This window comes from Artemia franciscana, chromosome 7 (assembly GCF_032884065.1).
Source record: "Artemia franciscana chromosome 7, ASM3288406v1, whole genome shotgun sequence".
Classification (NCBI taxonomy): Eukaryota; Metazoa; Arthropoda; class Branchiopoda; order Anostraca; family Artemiidae; genus Artemia; species Artemia franciscana.
In genome coordinates this window covers 37,351,109-37,366,481 of record NC_088869.1, presented here as the reverse complement: position 1 = coordinate 37,366,481, position 15,373 = coordinate 37,351,109, and the positions used below count along the sequence as shown (strand labels likewise).

The 15,373-nt window shown below is 34.4% G+C and overlaps 2 protein-coding genes across 7 annotated transcripts in view; both read left to right on the top strand.

The window, feature by feature from the left end:
* LOC136029230 (diphthine--ammonia ligase-like) overlaps positions 1–3,473 on the top strand; it is a 28,279-nt gene extending 24,806 nt beyond the window's left edge. For both annotated transcript variants that reach the window (XM_065707449.1, XM_065707450.1), the window contains exon 5: positions 3,212–3,473. In XM_065707449.1, the coding sequence (XP_065563521.1) occupies positions 3,212–3,397 (186 nt within the window). In that variant the 3' untranslated portion in view covers positions 3,398–3,473. The remainder of the gene's footprint in view (positions 1–3,211) is intronic.
* An 8,368-nt stretch (positions 3,474–11,841) lies between these two features.
* The window catches only part of LOC136029228 (uncharacterized), a 497,253-nt gene continuing 493,721 nt past the window's right edge, over positions 11,842–15,373 (top strand). For 3 of the 5 annotated variants that reach the window (XM_065707447.1, XM_065707443.1, XM_065707439.1), the window contains exon 1: positions 11,935–11,988. The gene's annotated coding sequence lies outside the window, so the exon portion shown is untranslated. Of the gene's footprint in view, positions 12,012–15,373 lie in introns of all 5 variants that reach the window. The other 2 variants (XM_065707441.1, XM_065707440.1) reach the window with 2 other exon arrangements.

Here is a 15,373-nt window from a genome sequence, read left to right as displayed (position 1 = left end):
CGGTGAAAAGGGGATGTATGAGCAATTTCTTCGAAATGGCGTGGGGGATTGAAACTTTCAGGGAGATTCTTGGGGCCAAGAGGGTTTTGAATTTTCACTGGTGGTGGGGCTAAAAGTGTTCTTCAATCATTTAAAAAATTTTGCACTATGAGCCCCTTTTGGACTCAGAATCTATGTTACTACGAATGGCAAAGTAGCGAGGCTAATCGAGAAACTCTATGTGTGTCGATTTTGTACCTAATTTGTCGAAATAGTGCATTTTCAATGTCTTGGAAACGCTTGGGTCATCAAGTTGTTTTGAGAGAGCTTTGGGCCAATAAAAGGGCTACAAATTTCGTGTTTGGAGGAGGGGATGAGGGTTTTGAAAGTTGCATCCAAAAGTCCATGAGCGAAGGAGATGCGAATGCACAAAATAATTTTAGACTGGAGCGTAGGTCCCCCGAAGATGAAACGAAAATTTTTTTCTCGATCGGCTGAAAACTTGTACCCCTGAAGTCCTTTGGTCATAGGTGAATCAGTACCCGAAAATTGCAGAACTAAATATTGGTTCAGCCGAAAATGGGTCCTGAAAAAGGGCAAATAATTTTTTTGCAGCAGCAGCAGCATAACACCATAACATGCATAGATATCTGGGTCAAAGGAACTCCAATGCATAACAATAACCTGAGGCTAAATTTTATTTTGCCAAAATTGTGATAATTTCCTTTTCTACATGGCTTCAAATTTGCATGCTTTAGTGTTTGGGTCAACAGGAGCGGCAGTGTAAAAGAAATCTAGAAAAAAGTTATTAACCTACCCAAAAAGGGCCAAAAAACTTTGTTCCACTCTTATTCGGTTGAAAATTCTTGGGATATTTCCCGGGGCCAACACAACTTTAAATTTAACTTATTTTTTGAGTTTCTATCGTTTGAGGCTATAATTTTGTTTCTTACTCGTCTTCAGAAAACTTGTTTTGGAAAATATTTTTTTTTATAATTTCTGAAAAAGCGCCATGTACTAGTTGTTGCTAAGTTAACTTTCCCCCAAAAAACATTATTTGTTTGCAATGTATTTCATCCTAAGAACAATTTGGTTTGGTACCTATCACCGAGTAAGCCACAGTAACACTTTACTAATAACTACAAAGCTGAGTCATTATATAATTGTTTATAACAGTTGCATAAATGCAAATCATGAAACTTGCATGGAGACACATTTTCTATCCTCAGATGTAGCGAAAACGAAAAAAAAGACGAAGTATTATAAGTGTATAACGTCTTTTGGAGAACTGCTGTTTAGTTATAGTTTTTGCCTTGCGCAAAGCACAATTTTTCGTTTTGAAGACTGTAAATTTAATGCTTCCAATAATTCGTTTTTTTCGTTACTTTTATCAAACTTCTTGCGTCAATTTTTCATCTAGTATCAAGCTCAAAAAGCTCCACATTCTTATTCTTGCCTAATATACAAGGCACTTAGTTTACTTGTGGGATCTACAGTTAAACCTAAGAATCCTCTAGGGAGATTGTGTTCAAGCAGCTTCGGTCTTTACTGTAGCCAACACCGTGGGCTTGATATTATTTTTCCTTAATAAAAGCTAAAAAAGATAAAATTTTCTAAGTTTTTGTATTCTGGGTTCAAACAGTACTCTCTTCAACCACAAATTATCTCATAGAGATTCTCTTGAGAAAAGACCAGGGCACCCAAAATTCTGGCTTTTTAATATTTGTCCTATTTTCTTACACCCTTGATTGAACTTAGGCGTTAGACTTAAGCGCCATAAGTAAGATCTTAAGCTGTAGCTCATCCAAAACTGGAAATTTTTTCTCTACTGATGTGATGCGTTTATTAAAACTATGTATACTACAGTCCTGGCTGTAGTAACTGTATACTACAGTTGCACTTCCTGGCTGAAGGGCCAAGAAACGGAGATCAGCACCGCCGGTACGGACTGTAAAATCTAATGCCGTATCCTATACTACAGTCCTCATTGCACATTCTACAGTATTTAGTAGTATGTATAGTTTTAATAAACGCATCACTTCAGTAGAGAAAAAATAAATTTAGTGTCCCCCCCTTCTCACTGCTTGAGGGTTTACACGTCTTTTGTCCGCTTGGATCTCGAATATGCTTGTCCAGTTTGGCACCCTGGTATCTCTCGCGAAGAGTCGGAAAAAATAAATCAATCCAAAAAAGAGCCTTGCGAATAATTTTCAAAGACGGCAAGGTGCTATACTCTCTTCTCCTAAAAAAAAAAGCTAGTTTGGAAACCCTTGAGCGAAGAAGGTTTTCGTTGTGCCTCCTTTTTGCATTCGTCACTCCCCATCCAGATTACGGCTGTTTTAAGCTGTTTCTGAGCCTATCCCTATTTTGTCTCCCATTCGCTGCATTACTTTCAGGTATGAAAAAACTTTTTGTCCCCTTCATTACAGAAAAAATGAATAAATACCCCACTAGTTTCTCTTTTTTTCCTTTTTTTGATTGGCTGATGGTTTTGCCCAGGTTGTAGCACTTATTTGCTCTTTGTATACTTTATATATATATATATATATATATATATATATATATATATATATATATATATATATATATATATATATATATATATCTTGTTCTTTTTTGTATTTATTCGCTTATTTTGCCTCCTTCCCCTTTTTTAATGTCTCTTCTAATTCTTTTTTTGACTTGCATTTGTTTAAGTTTAGTTTGACCAGTTTTTACTTTTTTAAGTTTTTAATTGACCTATTACTGCTTAATTATTGACTCATAAATGATTATTCACTATGATTTTTCTTTTTCGTTATTGTTTTTAGCATTTTTGCCAGTTTTAGTGAAACTATATGATTTGTTGACTCCGAAGTCTGAAATCGGCCCTTTGTGGGCTCGCGGTAGAGATTTTTTTTATAGATTAATATATTATCTTATATGTTATCTTATCTTCATACTGGTTGTCTCTTTTCCATCTACTATGCGATTTTGTATAAGCTATTTTGATTGAGTGCCAATCAATGAAAAATATTTTCATTTCTTTCTCTCTCTCTCTCTCTCTCTCTCTCTCTCTCTCTCTCTCTCTCTCTCTCTCTCTCTCTCTCTTTTATTTCCTCTTTTTCTCTTTCTCTCTGTCGCTCTCTCTTATTCCTCTCCTTCCTTCTCTCATTTCGTAGTCTGCCCATCTCTTATACTGTTATGTTAGATAAGCATTTTTTTTTTTTTTTTTTTTTTTTTTTTTTTTAAGGCTGAGAAATATGGACTTAACGTTTGTGGAGAAGGTGGAGAATACGAGACTCTCGCTCTTGACTGCCCTTTGTATAAGCATCGAATTGTTGTTGATGAAGCTGAATTCGTTATTCACAGCCAGGATCCATTTGCATCAGTTGGCTATTTACGCTTCAAGAAACTTAGTTTGGTTGAGAAGTTATAATTTTTCGTGTCGTAAATTTGAAATCTTCTTCTTTTTGTTAGTTTTCATACATTAAGAAAATCGTTTCCTTAAGTAATACTCTTGTTAACTTTTATTCTGTTCCATTGCATATTAATGCGTCAGTGTGTCTTCTTTTTTTTTCTTCTCCTTCTTAAGTTTTCATCGAGATTTAGTGTGATGGTAGTTAATGCTATTTGGTATTTGTTCATTTTATATCTTCCTTAAGCGTTCTAACTTAACGCTTCTTGCCTTGGCCCAAATTGGGCTAAGGTTGAAGGGAAGGAAGTACAAAAATTAGCTTTTTTCTATGCTCTGTATCTTTATATTCAGTTTTCTTGACTTCTTCATTTAAAATAGGATGAGTGAAAATAATCAGGATTAAAGGATCGTACTTCATATCACTGAATGAAATTAATAAAAGATAGGAAAGCCTTTAAGTTGTATTAGGGTGTAATGCAGCTAAATCATGAACGTCCTTAATGTATCTAAAATACCTATTGCTGGACGTCCAGTGTTTGTTAGTAAAGTGTTATTGATTTATGTATAATATGCCTATCACAAGCCTAAAAGACATATTTCATGAAAAATGATAAAAAGATAGAACTGCACTCTCCCTACCGTGAGCGGGAGGAGGTTGGTAAGTACAGCGTGAAATCTAAATATTTTACTGGTCATTAACTATAGCAGTTCAAAAGCTGCAATGTTCTTAGCAGTAGATGCTGCAAAAGACAACTAGAAAAACTCAAGTTTTCATTTTGCGTGTATATGTGTTCTTTTGTATGGTTTATTTTTACTATTCAAGTTCTTTATTAATCAATGACAAATGTTTTCACAAAACTATCAAATTAATGACCCGCAGTTAGTATAACTCGTGCGTGGGTTATACACTCAACAATAAATGGATAACACTATCTCCAGATACCGGAATAAAAAGATGGCTGTTCAAATCTCTGTAACAAAAAACAAAACCCCTAATAAATTTGAAATAACCAAATAAAAATAAATAAAATGAAATGTGGAGCATCCATCCCAGAATTTAAATTAAATTAGTAGTTAATAATTTAATGGTTCTTTAATTCAATTTTATTATTTACCAAGGATTTATCCAAATCTACAGAACTACATTCATTTGAGTATTTTTATCGGTGATTCATCTTAGTTTAAAAAATTGTTGTAGTTGGTAAAACTGAAATACCTATTTTAAGGTCAGAACATTATCGTAATCCTCCGCTCAATTCTGAAAACAATCAAATATTGGGGGGGGCTCTGTCCTTATCTATAAATACGTATAAAATTTGCGCCTATTATGATTTGAGATGTTTAGAAGCTTAACAGTTTTTTCTCATAGTATTTGTATTTAATCTTTTTTCTGTGGGGAGGGGGGATTTCCTCTCAACTATGTACGGGCATAACAAAACTTTGAAAAAAGGACCGTCATAGCTTTTCTTCATTCACCTGTCACATCTGCTGAATCGTATTCATTTCAAATAATGTAGGAAACAACGGTACTTCTTGGGACAAATCATATTTCTGTGCCTTTATGTTAAAGTTTGTGTGCTGCAATTCCTTTGTTTTACTTGTTATCTTATTCTTCGGATATGTCTTCCCAATTTTTTTTTTTTTTTTTTTTTTTTTGAATTCTAAAAATGGATTATCTCTTGAAAAATAAAGAGCGAATTTTAAGTTTGAAATGAGCAAGCTGAGCTTTGAACAAGATGCAATAAATCATAATAAATAAATGAAACTTCAGACAAACAGAAATTAGCACAAACAAATGTAACATTACTGTAGGCCTATCTCAAACCCTTCAAAAGACCTGAGTTTTACTTTGGCTTTACAGAAATAAAATTAATAGTTTAAATTGAGAGTTTTAATTAACTTTCTGATTTTCAGAACATCTGAAAGGAATAGATTTAATTAGCTCTGAAAGGAACTGATTTAATTAGGAACTGGTTAGCCCCTAACCCCTTTTGCAACTCCTGACTGAAGGACCACGAAACGGATATCAGCACGACTGACCCGGACTATGAAGTCTAGTGCCGTTTCTTCATCTTTCATTTAATTGATTATATAGAAATTAACGAAATTTTATTGCACATTTGACTAAGGGAACAAAATTGACTGTTTCAAATATACTAGTATCGAAAAATGGAACTTGGAAGTATTTGGTCATAGGATAAAAATATAGCTCTCTTCATTATATGTTTAACTCACACCCATAAGTTCTCTGGCCAAAAGGACCTAAATGTACAAAAATATTCTAGAATGGGGCACGGGTCCCCAAATATGGTATCCAAAAAGGGCGAGGAAAAGTTTCCTTTTCAAATGTCTTGAAATTCTTTAGCCCATGGGTCAAGAAAAATAATGTTGGTTCATCCCAATGACAAGAATTTTTTTAATGCATCGCTTCACCCAAAAAGGGGGCCCCAAAAAGACCCTTTTTTTAATTACTCAAACGTTACTTTCCTAGGTTTCTAGGCAAAGGGATGCTAATGCATAAAAAAATATTAAGGTTGGATGTACGAGCCTCCCCCCCTCATTCCTCAAAAGAATTGTATGAAGTACTTTGTTTAATCACTTTTGAAACTTTATCCGTAAATCCTTGGGCATTGCAGCCCCCAATGGAAAAAAAAATTGAAGAAAAAATTAGTTTGCCTGAAAATGATGTCTGAAAAATGGCATAAAATATTTTTCTGAACTGCTCGTAACTTGCATCATAATTGAAAGGACGGGTGGACCCCTCGTACACAAAAGAAAAAACTGACAAAAATGGTTTTAAAAATTTAAGACCTGAAAAAGGGTCCAAAACTTGATGCGTTGAGAAAATGAAGTCGTAACTGGGTTCATAAGTGAGCAAAGTCCTGATTATTTGTAAGAACTAGCTAAGTCTTGGTTTGGTTCAAAAATGAGTTGACTCTGTGCAAAAACAGGCTATGTCCTGCTTCACTGCGAAGACGAGCCATGTCCTGGTCTAGTCTAAAGTAACCTAATTCCTATTTCAGCGCAAAAAGAAGCTTATTCTAACCTGTAGAATGTCGGACATCAGTGTAAAATGCAGTAAGTCAAGACTCTTTCGAAAATTAGTGAATTCCTAACTTAGTACAAAAACAAGCCAAGTATAAGCTTCAAATTTCAGTTAGACGATGAGGGAACAAGTTAGGTTCTGACTCGGCACAAAAGCAAGCAAAGTCCTTGGCTATGGGCAAAAGTCTTGACTAAGTCCTCGGATGTAACAATGACTTGACCTAAGCTGTATTTAGTTCTCCCCAACTGTCAACTTATATTAAAAAGCAGGACATCCCTTTTTGTTTTTACGGGATGGAAAAATTTCCAATCTTTATGACTGAAAAACTAAAGTTTACTCAACACCCTGCCTCCGTTCCCGCTAACAAAAAAAGGTAGTCAGGCTGAAATTAGCAGAGAATACCAAAAACAAGATTGAGGCTGCTGCCCCACTGAAACCCACCGAAAACTCATAGTAATATGTAATCAAAAAATAAGTGAGGAGAAAAAAGCCAACAAAACTAAAAAAGGAATTTTCATAACAGTTAATATATCAAAAGAACTGGTTTTTTATGCTGACTCCAAATATATAAACTTCGCTAAATTTTATGCGACCCATTAACAGCTACGAGCTTGAGAAAATTTGCCTGATTTTAGAAAAAGGGAAGAATGCCCCAAAAAAGTCAAGCGACGTTAATAAAAATCACGTAATAAGATTCAGCATATCTCATAACCCTGCTGTAGATGTTTCAAGCTGCTATCTACAAAATGTGGAATTTTGTGTTTGTGTCAGAAAAAAGATCACGGATTTTTCAGGAATGATCTTATCGAGCCAGTTGTCCTTGAATATCAGATGAGGGCTCATTCGAACAGAAATAAAAAAATAATAGTTTTAGTGCCCTTATTAATTCACCGTAAAAATTGGAGGGCAACTCCTACACCCCCTTTTTTCCCAAAAACGTCTGATCAAAATTTTGACATAGCCATGTATCTCACCATAGTTAAAAGGCTCAATAACTATGCCTCTGGGGGTGACACTCCTCCCCGCCCCCGTTCCCTGTTGAAAGGGATGTAAGTTATGAAAGTGGCCCATATTTTGTATTAAATAAAAGAAAAATAAGTTTTTTCAGCTGAAAGTAAGGAGCAACGTTAAAACTTAAAGTGAACAGAAATTATTACGTACTTGAGGGGGTTAACCCCTCCTCAATACCTTGCTATTTACGCTAAAGTTTTTTAGTACTTTCAAAAAAAAAGCTTTTTATTGTTCTAATTAAACGAGCCTTGTGTTTCCGGGGTCGTTATTAAAGAATGGACAAAATTAAAACTTTAACGTAAAGAGCGAGGTGTCGAGGAGGGGTCAATCTCCCTCATATACATAATAATTTCTCTTCGTTATAAGTTTTAATGTTGCTCCTTACTTTCAGTTGAAAGAACTTGTTTTTTTAATTTAATTTCTGATCATTTTTTAAATAATGCCGGGAAATCCAGCTCCCCCTCCATGGAAAATTCCCTTCCCGTATTTTAAATTCTCCATGGAAAGATCATCCTCCCACGTAAATCGAAATTTTAATCGGGCGACTTCGGGAAAAAAAGAGCGTGGGAGGTGGGCTAGCTGCCATCCAATATTTTTGGTCACTTAAAAGGGCATTCAATTTTTTAATTTCCTATCAAATGAGCCCTCTCCCGCTCTTCAATGATCACTGGTTGGATACTGGATGATCACGCCTGGGGTAAAAAACCGCATCCGTGATCTTTCTTCTAGCAAAAAATGCAAAATTCCACATTTTGTGCATAGGAGCTTGAAATCTCTTCAGTGGGTTCTCTGGCATGCTAATTCCTTTGGAATGACTTTCATTAAGATAACTTGGTGTTTTTGGGGTGTTTCCCTCTTTCAAAAATTGACAAATTTTCTCAGGCTCTTAACTTTTAATGGGTGCCATTAAACTTCATGAATTTTACATGTTTTGAATTAGCATCAAAATTCTATTCTTTTGATGTACCTATTGTTATCAAGACTCTGTTTCTTAGAGTTCTGAATATTATTGAGCCGCATCGCTCCTTACTTACATTTTGTTACCACGAACTGTTTGATAGGGTATTTGTTATGGCTAGATATACGGACTTTTTGGGGGAGGGGAATCTACGAGTAGAATTTTCTGTGGAAAGGAAAGTTCCGAGGAAATTTACCAGGAGCAATTTTGCACGGGTAAGGGATTTACTTGAGCGATTTGAAAAACAGTCAAAAGCTAATTAATAAACAAGTTTTTTTCACGTGAGAGTAAGGAGCTACATTAAAACTTTAAACGAAGAAAAATTATTCTGTGCATGAGAGGGGGTGTCCTTCCTCATTTCTCGCTCTATATGCTGTAATTTTTTACTTTTTGCCACAATTCTTTTAGAAAAACTGCTCAAGCACAAGGGTAATTGAATTTGAATGAGAAGTATTTTTAAAGAACTTTGGTATAAAGGGCGAGAGATGAGGATGGGACATTTCTCTCATATACGGAATGATTTCTGTTCGATTTAAGTTTTAATTGCTTTTAGTTGAAAAAGATGTTTTTTTATTTATTTTTAACCTATTCGGGGGGTTTTAAAGGACACTTTTTTCTCGCTTTTTTATTTGTTAATCGTGATTCATTTAAAAATATTCACTGTACATAATCAAGTAAAACGTCAATATTACTGTTTCAAGTAATCCGTTTGGTCCCTACAGGGTGATAGGATGACGAGGGATTCCATTTGGCGTAATAATTAAGACTGGTCTATGGCGTTCCCTATGTTTACTTAATGACTCCAATTCTGCTTACTATAGACATGGAATGTTGATATTGTATGTAGCGTGCTTTCAAAAGAGCTTTAACAGCTGGCATTACCAATACTTTAGGTCTTTCAGCAGTAAGTTGTTTTTAGCGGAAAATTGAGTTTGCATGCTACTTGAGGTTAGAAAGTTCGTGCTTTTTGTAGAAATATAAAGAGGTAGCGGCACTGAAAAAAAAAAAAAAAAAAAAAACAATTGCCACAGTTACTGTTGAAGAAATTCACGGAGAACAAGTTGGATAATGAAGTTGCTTTTGCTCAACCTCAAACAGGCTAAAATGGAGATGGAAAAACTACCAGCCTCTACAAAACAGAGTAGAATTTGCCTCTTCCTTACAATTTGTTTCTGATCTGGTGACCCTTTTCGAATAATTCAACTAATGTTTGACGGCTCTATGATGAAAATTTGGTCGATTAAACTAATCTGCATGCAATGCAGAAAGAAGGAATCAGTTTGAAGGTGATCAAAAACGAAATCGAGAAGCACCCCGGAATCTACTTGTTCATGAGAATGATTAAACCACCTAGCATCTGCCGCCAATAGGAAAGAGCAGCAAGATTTTCGGCTATTGCTGGTAATTATACCAACAGAAAGAATGACGATTTCTTTGTACAATTTTTAATGCCAGTTATAACCCCAATATCATTCAGAATAGCCAATATGGATATGCTTCTCTTTTCGAATACAGAGCTATGCTTTTCAGCCTGAGAAGGAATTTGAATGGAATACCGCGAGAGGAGAGGCAAAGTGTAAAGGGGCAAATGGTACCCTTGAAGGGTTGTCTACTATTAAAGAAATACTTGAAGTATAAGCCTCACTCTTGGAGGACCTAAGTGTTCAGCTAATCTGGTTTAAGTTGATCATATACGATCTAAAAGTGTACATTAGAAAAAGAACAATGGAGGCTACTGAAATTTGCAGAAAATGGAGGGTGTCCTACGCCTAGCTGAAGGTAAACATCTTCATTGGAAGTTCTTAACTTATTTTTTTAAACAATTTCAATATCGATTTACAACTGGTTGAGGAACTTTTCGCACTCGGAGCCCTTATAGTTGGGATCATTTGGTTAAATCGATTCAAAGGTAAAAGAGGTCAGGGAGGCTTCGACCATAGAATGGTGTTGCGAGAGCAACACTTTGGTTTTGTCCCATTTTTTTGTTGTTTTTTTATTTATTTTTTTCCTATGCCGCCGATCTCAGCTTATTCCTGGAAACTTGTAAGGGTCTAACCTGTGCGGCTTTTACGGAAAGTGTAGACCTCAGGCCGGATTGACGAATATGACATTACATTTTGGAAAGCTCCGTAGAACTCTTGCCTGGGGCCAAAAAGGATAGTTTTTGCTTGTCCACGAGCCAGAGTCTATGGTATGCGAAGTGAAGTGGAGTTATATATTCTATGTCAGAGAGGAGTATCTAAAGTTTTGCAGCCAAGCTTTCGTTTCATAAAACCATGTTTCTGCTTTCGAGTGGAAAGCTCCGCTCTAGCAGGCAAGCAGGCAGGCACCACTTTCAAATAGAAGATGGACTAAAATCTATAAGTGTTAAATATATGCAGCAGTTATCCGGCCCCACAGTCAATTTATCTTCTTTGAGTGATAAATAGAAACATTTACAGAAGCAAAAAATAGAGAAATGTTCTCAGATGTAGTAGAGAAATATTCTCAGATGTACCTCTTAAACTTTAAAAGTTCTGTCATTGCTAAAGAAATTGGACCTTATCCTTTACACCTTTCTAAGTGGTGACATTAAAAAGTTGGCCTACGGCAAAAAAAAAATCAACTTTTGAACTAAGACAAATAGAATTTTTTTCGACGGCAATCGATAGCTCTTGATGAGCTGATCAAAGTATATATCATACATTTTTTGGTACAAAAATTCCTTCATGAGATATACTAATTTGAAAGTTTCAAGGGGTTGATAACTTCAGCAGTAGTGTACACGCTGAAACCAAAAATAGGCCGATACCAATTGTAAGACAAGTAGAGGAATTATAAGCAACAGTCGACTGTTAGACCATAATCATCTTCGGCAATAAGGGTTTTGCGACTTTGGCTAGTTGATGTACCTATTATTTGTTTCCGGTGTATTTGATGGTAAGACCAATTTGGTTCCAGTGGTAAGCCATGTAGGGGACTTGTAAGTAATAATCGTCTATTAGGCTAAACCATCTTCAGTGAAGAGGGGTTTGTAACTTTTGCTAGTTGGTGTAGCCTACCATACTCACTGTAGCCTAGAATTAAGTGTTATCGCAATGGGTTCAAACGATAACGTAAAACAATGAAAGCACTGAGGCGTTTGTAAATTTTGCTAGTTGGTGTACCCATATTCACTGTAACATAGAATTAAGTGTTTACGCAACGCGTACAAACGATAACGTGAAACAATGAGGCAGTTTCGTAATAATTAATAGAGTTTCATCTATGATATTTAGATCCTGAAAAGTTACTGATAGCTTTATAATACCGACTAGATTATATTAGATATTGTTCCAAATCTTTATCCTGATGTCAACGATTGAAAAGGACGAAGTTTAAGTCCCTAAGGGGGCAACCATGACGGGTGAAACGATAGCCCACCAAATTTTTTCTATTACCAGGGATGTGCAATTAATCGTGGCACACAAGTGTGAGGCCACACTTAACATTCAAATTATATATTTATAGATGGCACTTGCAAATCTGGTTGCATGACTAATGTTTATTCAGGAAGAAAGAATTTTCATTAGTAAGTTTTTCTTGTATGTTTTGTCAACTACAGAGACTAGTTACGAAGTATATTTTTTTTTCCCAAGAAAGTACTGTTTACCACTTTTAAGGTCGATGAGTTAAGATTTAAAATGGGCAACACACCCTATTACCAATGATTTTAAATTAGTCTATCCTATTTTGGGGTGGGTTGCAAATTTTTGATTAAATGATCCTCAGCGCTAATACCAACTCACAAAAACTCTGGAAAGAGGGGAATTTATTTTCTAATCCTACGAGGGGGGACAGTTTTGTTTTTTTGCTAGGTTCAATAATATTAGCTCTTCAGAAGGAGACATCCTAGAAAAAAATTGACACATTTTTTGACTGCCAATTTTATGCTAATTTTTTTGGTTTTGTTCTTGTTATTGACAAATAGATTCATCCCTGAAAGTTTCATTTTCCTAACCTAAACCCTTTCTGAGATAGCAAGAAGTCAATTAGCTAGAATTTAATTCTACTGCCCTCTTATGGGCAGTTAATATAAAAACTGTGTTCTTATGGCCTCATAGCATAACCCTAGGCTATGTAGAAAAAAGTAGGATAATGTCTAACTAGCCTAAAAAAAGCTGATTCAACACAGATTAAACTTACATTACACTTAGATTACAGTTCAACAGATTAAAGTAGGAAAAACAAGGAAATACAGTCCATTGATCCTTGCTGAATACTATCAAGTAAGAATTTTGGTAAATGTATCACAGTTCATATTATTGACTTACCAATAAAGTGAATATGCTACTTGATGCCTTTTTTATGCTCTTTAACAATATAATAATTGGTTCTGTTACAATTTCAAATTTAAGCACTTTTTGAACTCTTAAAAATGATGAATTTTTCATTAAAGTATGAGTTATTGGTTGTTTTCGAAAAAATAATAATGCATTTTCTCTGCACCATTTTCTCAGTCATTTTTGGCAAAATAATAGGCCTACTATATTTTCTTAGTGCCAAAATTATTTACAGTTAGGTTAGGTCAGGTCAAAAAGTGCTTAAATTCGAATTTGCAATAGAAGCAATTATTATATTTGTAAAGAGCATAAAAAAGGCATCTAGTTGTGTGTTCACTTTATTGGTAAGTCAATAATATGAATTATGCTACATTTACCAGAAATTTATTGCTTTTGGTTATTTTTTCTATGGCTAAAGGGTGTATGAGACCATTAGAGGGGAGCCAGGGATGAATGTCAAAAGCCCAAACAAAACTGTAAATATGAGCATAATATTAACAATCTAAAAATGGGTCAATTTTTCCAGAATGTTTCCTTAAGACCTACTATTCATGTCTTTTACCTTTTTTTTTTATTCAAATGCTAAAAAGGGCATTCTTTAATCAAAACATAAAAAGTATATTTTGAAAATATTAGGGAAGACACAAACACTTTTTTTGGGAAGGGGGGCATAGATAGCCTTCACCCAATTAGCATCACTGAGTCTCAGCCCAATTTTTGGTAATTGGTAACTTACTAATAGATAAAAAATGTAGTAATAATGTAGACCTAGTAATCACATGATTCTAGTTTAGTGGTGGGCCCCCTCAGAAGGAAACACAAAAAAATTCTAAAAACCACTTTAAAAATATAATATCCTTGTTAAAAGCACATCATTTTACTTCACCTCTTCCTCCCTAATGTGCAAATAAATAGCTCAAATCACATGTACTTCATGAATTCTCCCAATGCTTTTTGCTTGTTTGCCTTTAAATTAATTTGAAAACAAAGAGTTGGCCTATCTAAATTCAAAGGGTAAATATATTTGAGTATTAATTTACAGTTAGGCTTACTATAAAGGAAATACTATAAAATTCTGAAAATACAATAAAAGATCCTTTATCAATTACTTAAATCATTCCCAAAAGCACTTGAAATTAATTCTTCCCCCATGGAATCTAATTTCTTATTATTATTCAAATCATGTCCAGGCTTACCAAGATATGCTATGGGGTACCAATCCCTAACTCTTAGTTTTTTACTACCAATCCCTAACTCTTAGTTTCTTGCTTTTAATTTGTATATAAATAAATTTTAAATTAATTTTTAGCACCCTGCTTTTTCAGTTTTTCTGCTTAAAAATCTTGGTTTGCAGCTAAAGTTTTAGGCATAATTCAGATATATTGTCAAAATTTGCAATAAACAGTAGTTTGGTTGAATAAGTCCTTAATAATAATTGTACTATAGAATTGCAGATGGGAAAAGAGAATATTATTCATATAAGTGGAACTTGTATGTGAGTTATGGTCATATGTCAGTTTGAAGCCATCACAGAGTTTATAATAGGGTTCTCAAATGTTTAAATACATTGAGATCTTATACCTTATATTAATAGAAAAAGAAAAATATTAGCAATATTTTGAGGGAAGAAATTTCTTGGCAAGGCTCATGATGGATTGCCTCACCTTTTCTACATCTATGCTGCTTGGCATGTGAATGTAATGGTGTATGCTACATTCTACATTCTCCCCTCCCCCCTCCACACCAGTAATAAAGGCATACACCAAAAAAATCCTTGGAATCAAAAGGGATTATATATCAGTTTCCTTCAACTTAGTTAAATCAAGCACTAAGATATATATCAACATTAACTTTTGCCATGCAACTTTTCAGGAACAAACACGCTGGTATGTGGTATTAGTTCCTCTGAAACTGGTAAGCATAAAATACAGTTTTTTGATACTTTCAAAACAATCAGCTATCTTATAATTTTCAGTTAGTAGAAACTTTGTCCTCTTTGGGTCAAAATCATAGTATGTTGCCATAGAATGGTACATTCCTTTTAGTTGCTTGAAAAGAGTCCTAGAACTTACAATCTATTCAAAGAAGCTTTCTCCTGATTTTATAGGATCTTTGGTTGTATACAATCACCCTTGAGAAAAAAAAAAACAAACAAACAAATAAACATGCATAAACATCCTTCTGGAAAAAATTTAAAACTCCATATTTTTGTAGATAGACTTGAAACCTCTGTGGCAGGGTTCTCTGATATGATGAATCTAATAATGTGATTTTTATCAAGATTGCATGCTTGTTTGGGGGTGTTATCCCTTTTTTTTTTTATTGAAAATTAGGCGAATTTCTCTAGCTTGTTGCTCTTGGTGGTTAACAAAATACTTAATATTTTTATATATTTGTAGTATTTCTTGCTTCATGTTCCTTACCACAAACTGTTTTATAAAGTTTCCTTGTGGTTAGTAATTTTGTTTTGAACCTGTTCATTTTGTTCAGTTGTATTTGAAAATGAAAAGAAAGAGGGTCAATGTGACAGCTGTATTTTAAAGTTAAACTTAATTTTTGTTTTTCTATTCTGTAATTTTTTAAATGTCTGAAGGTATATGAGATTTCATTTCATGAGGGAGAATTGTCCTGTTATTAAAAAGGTATATTTTACATTCCCATTATACCATCAAAACATGGTA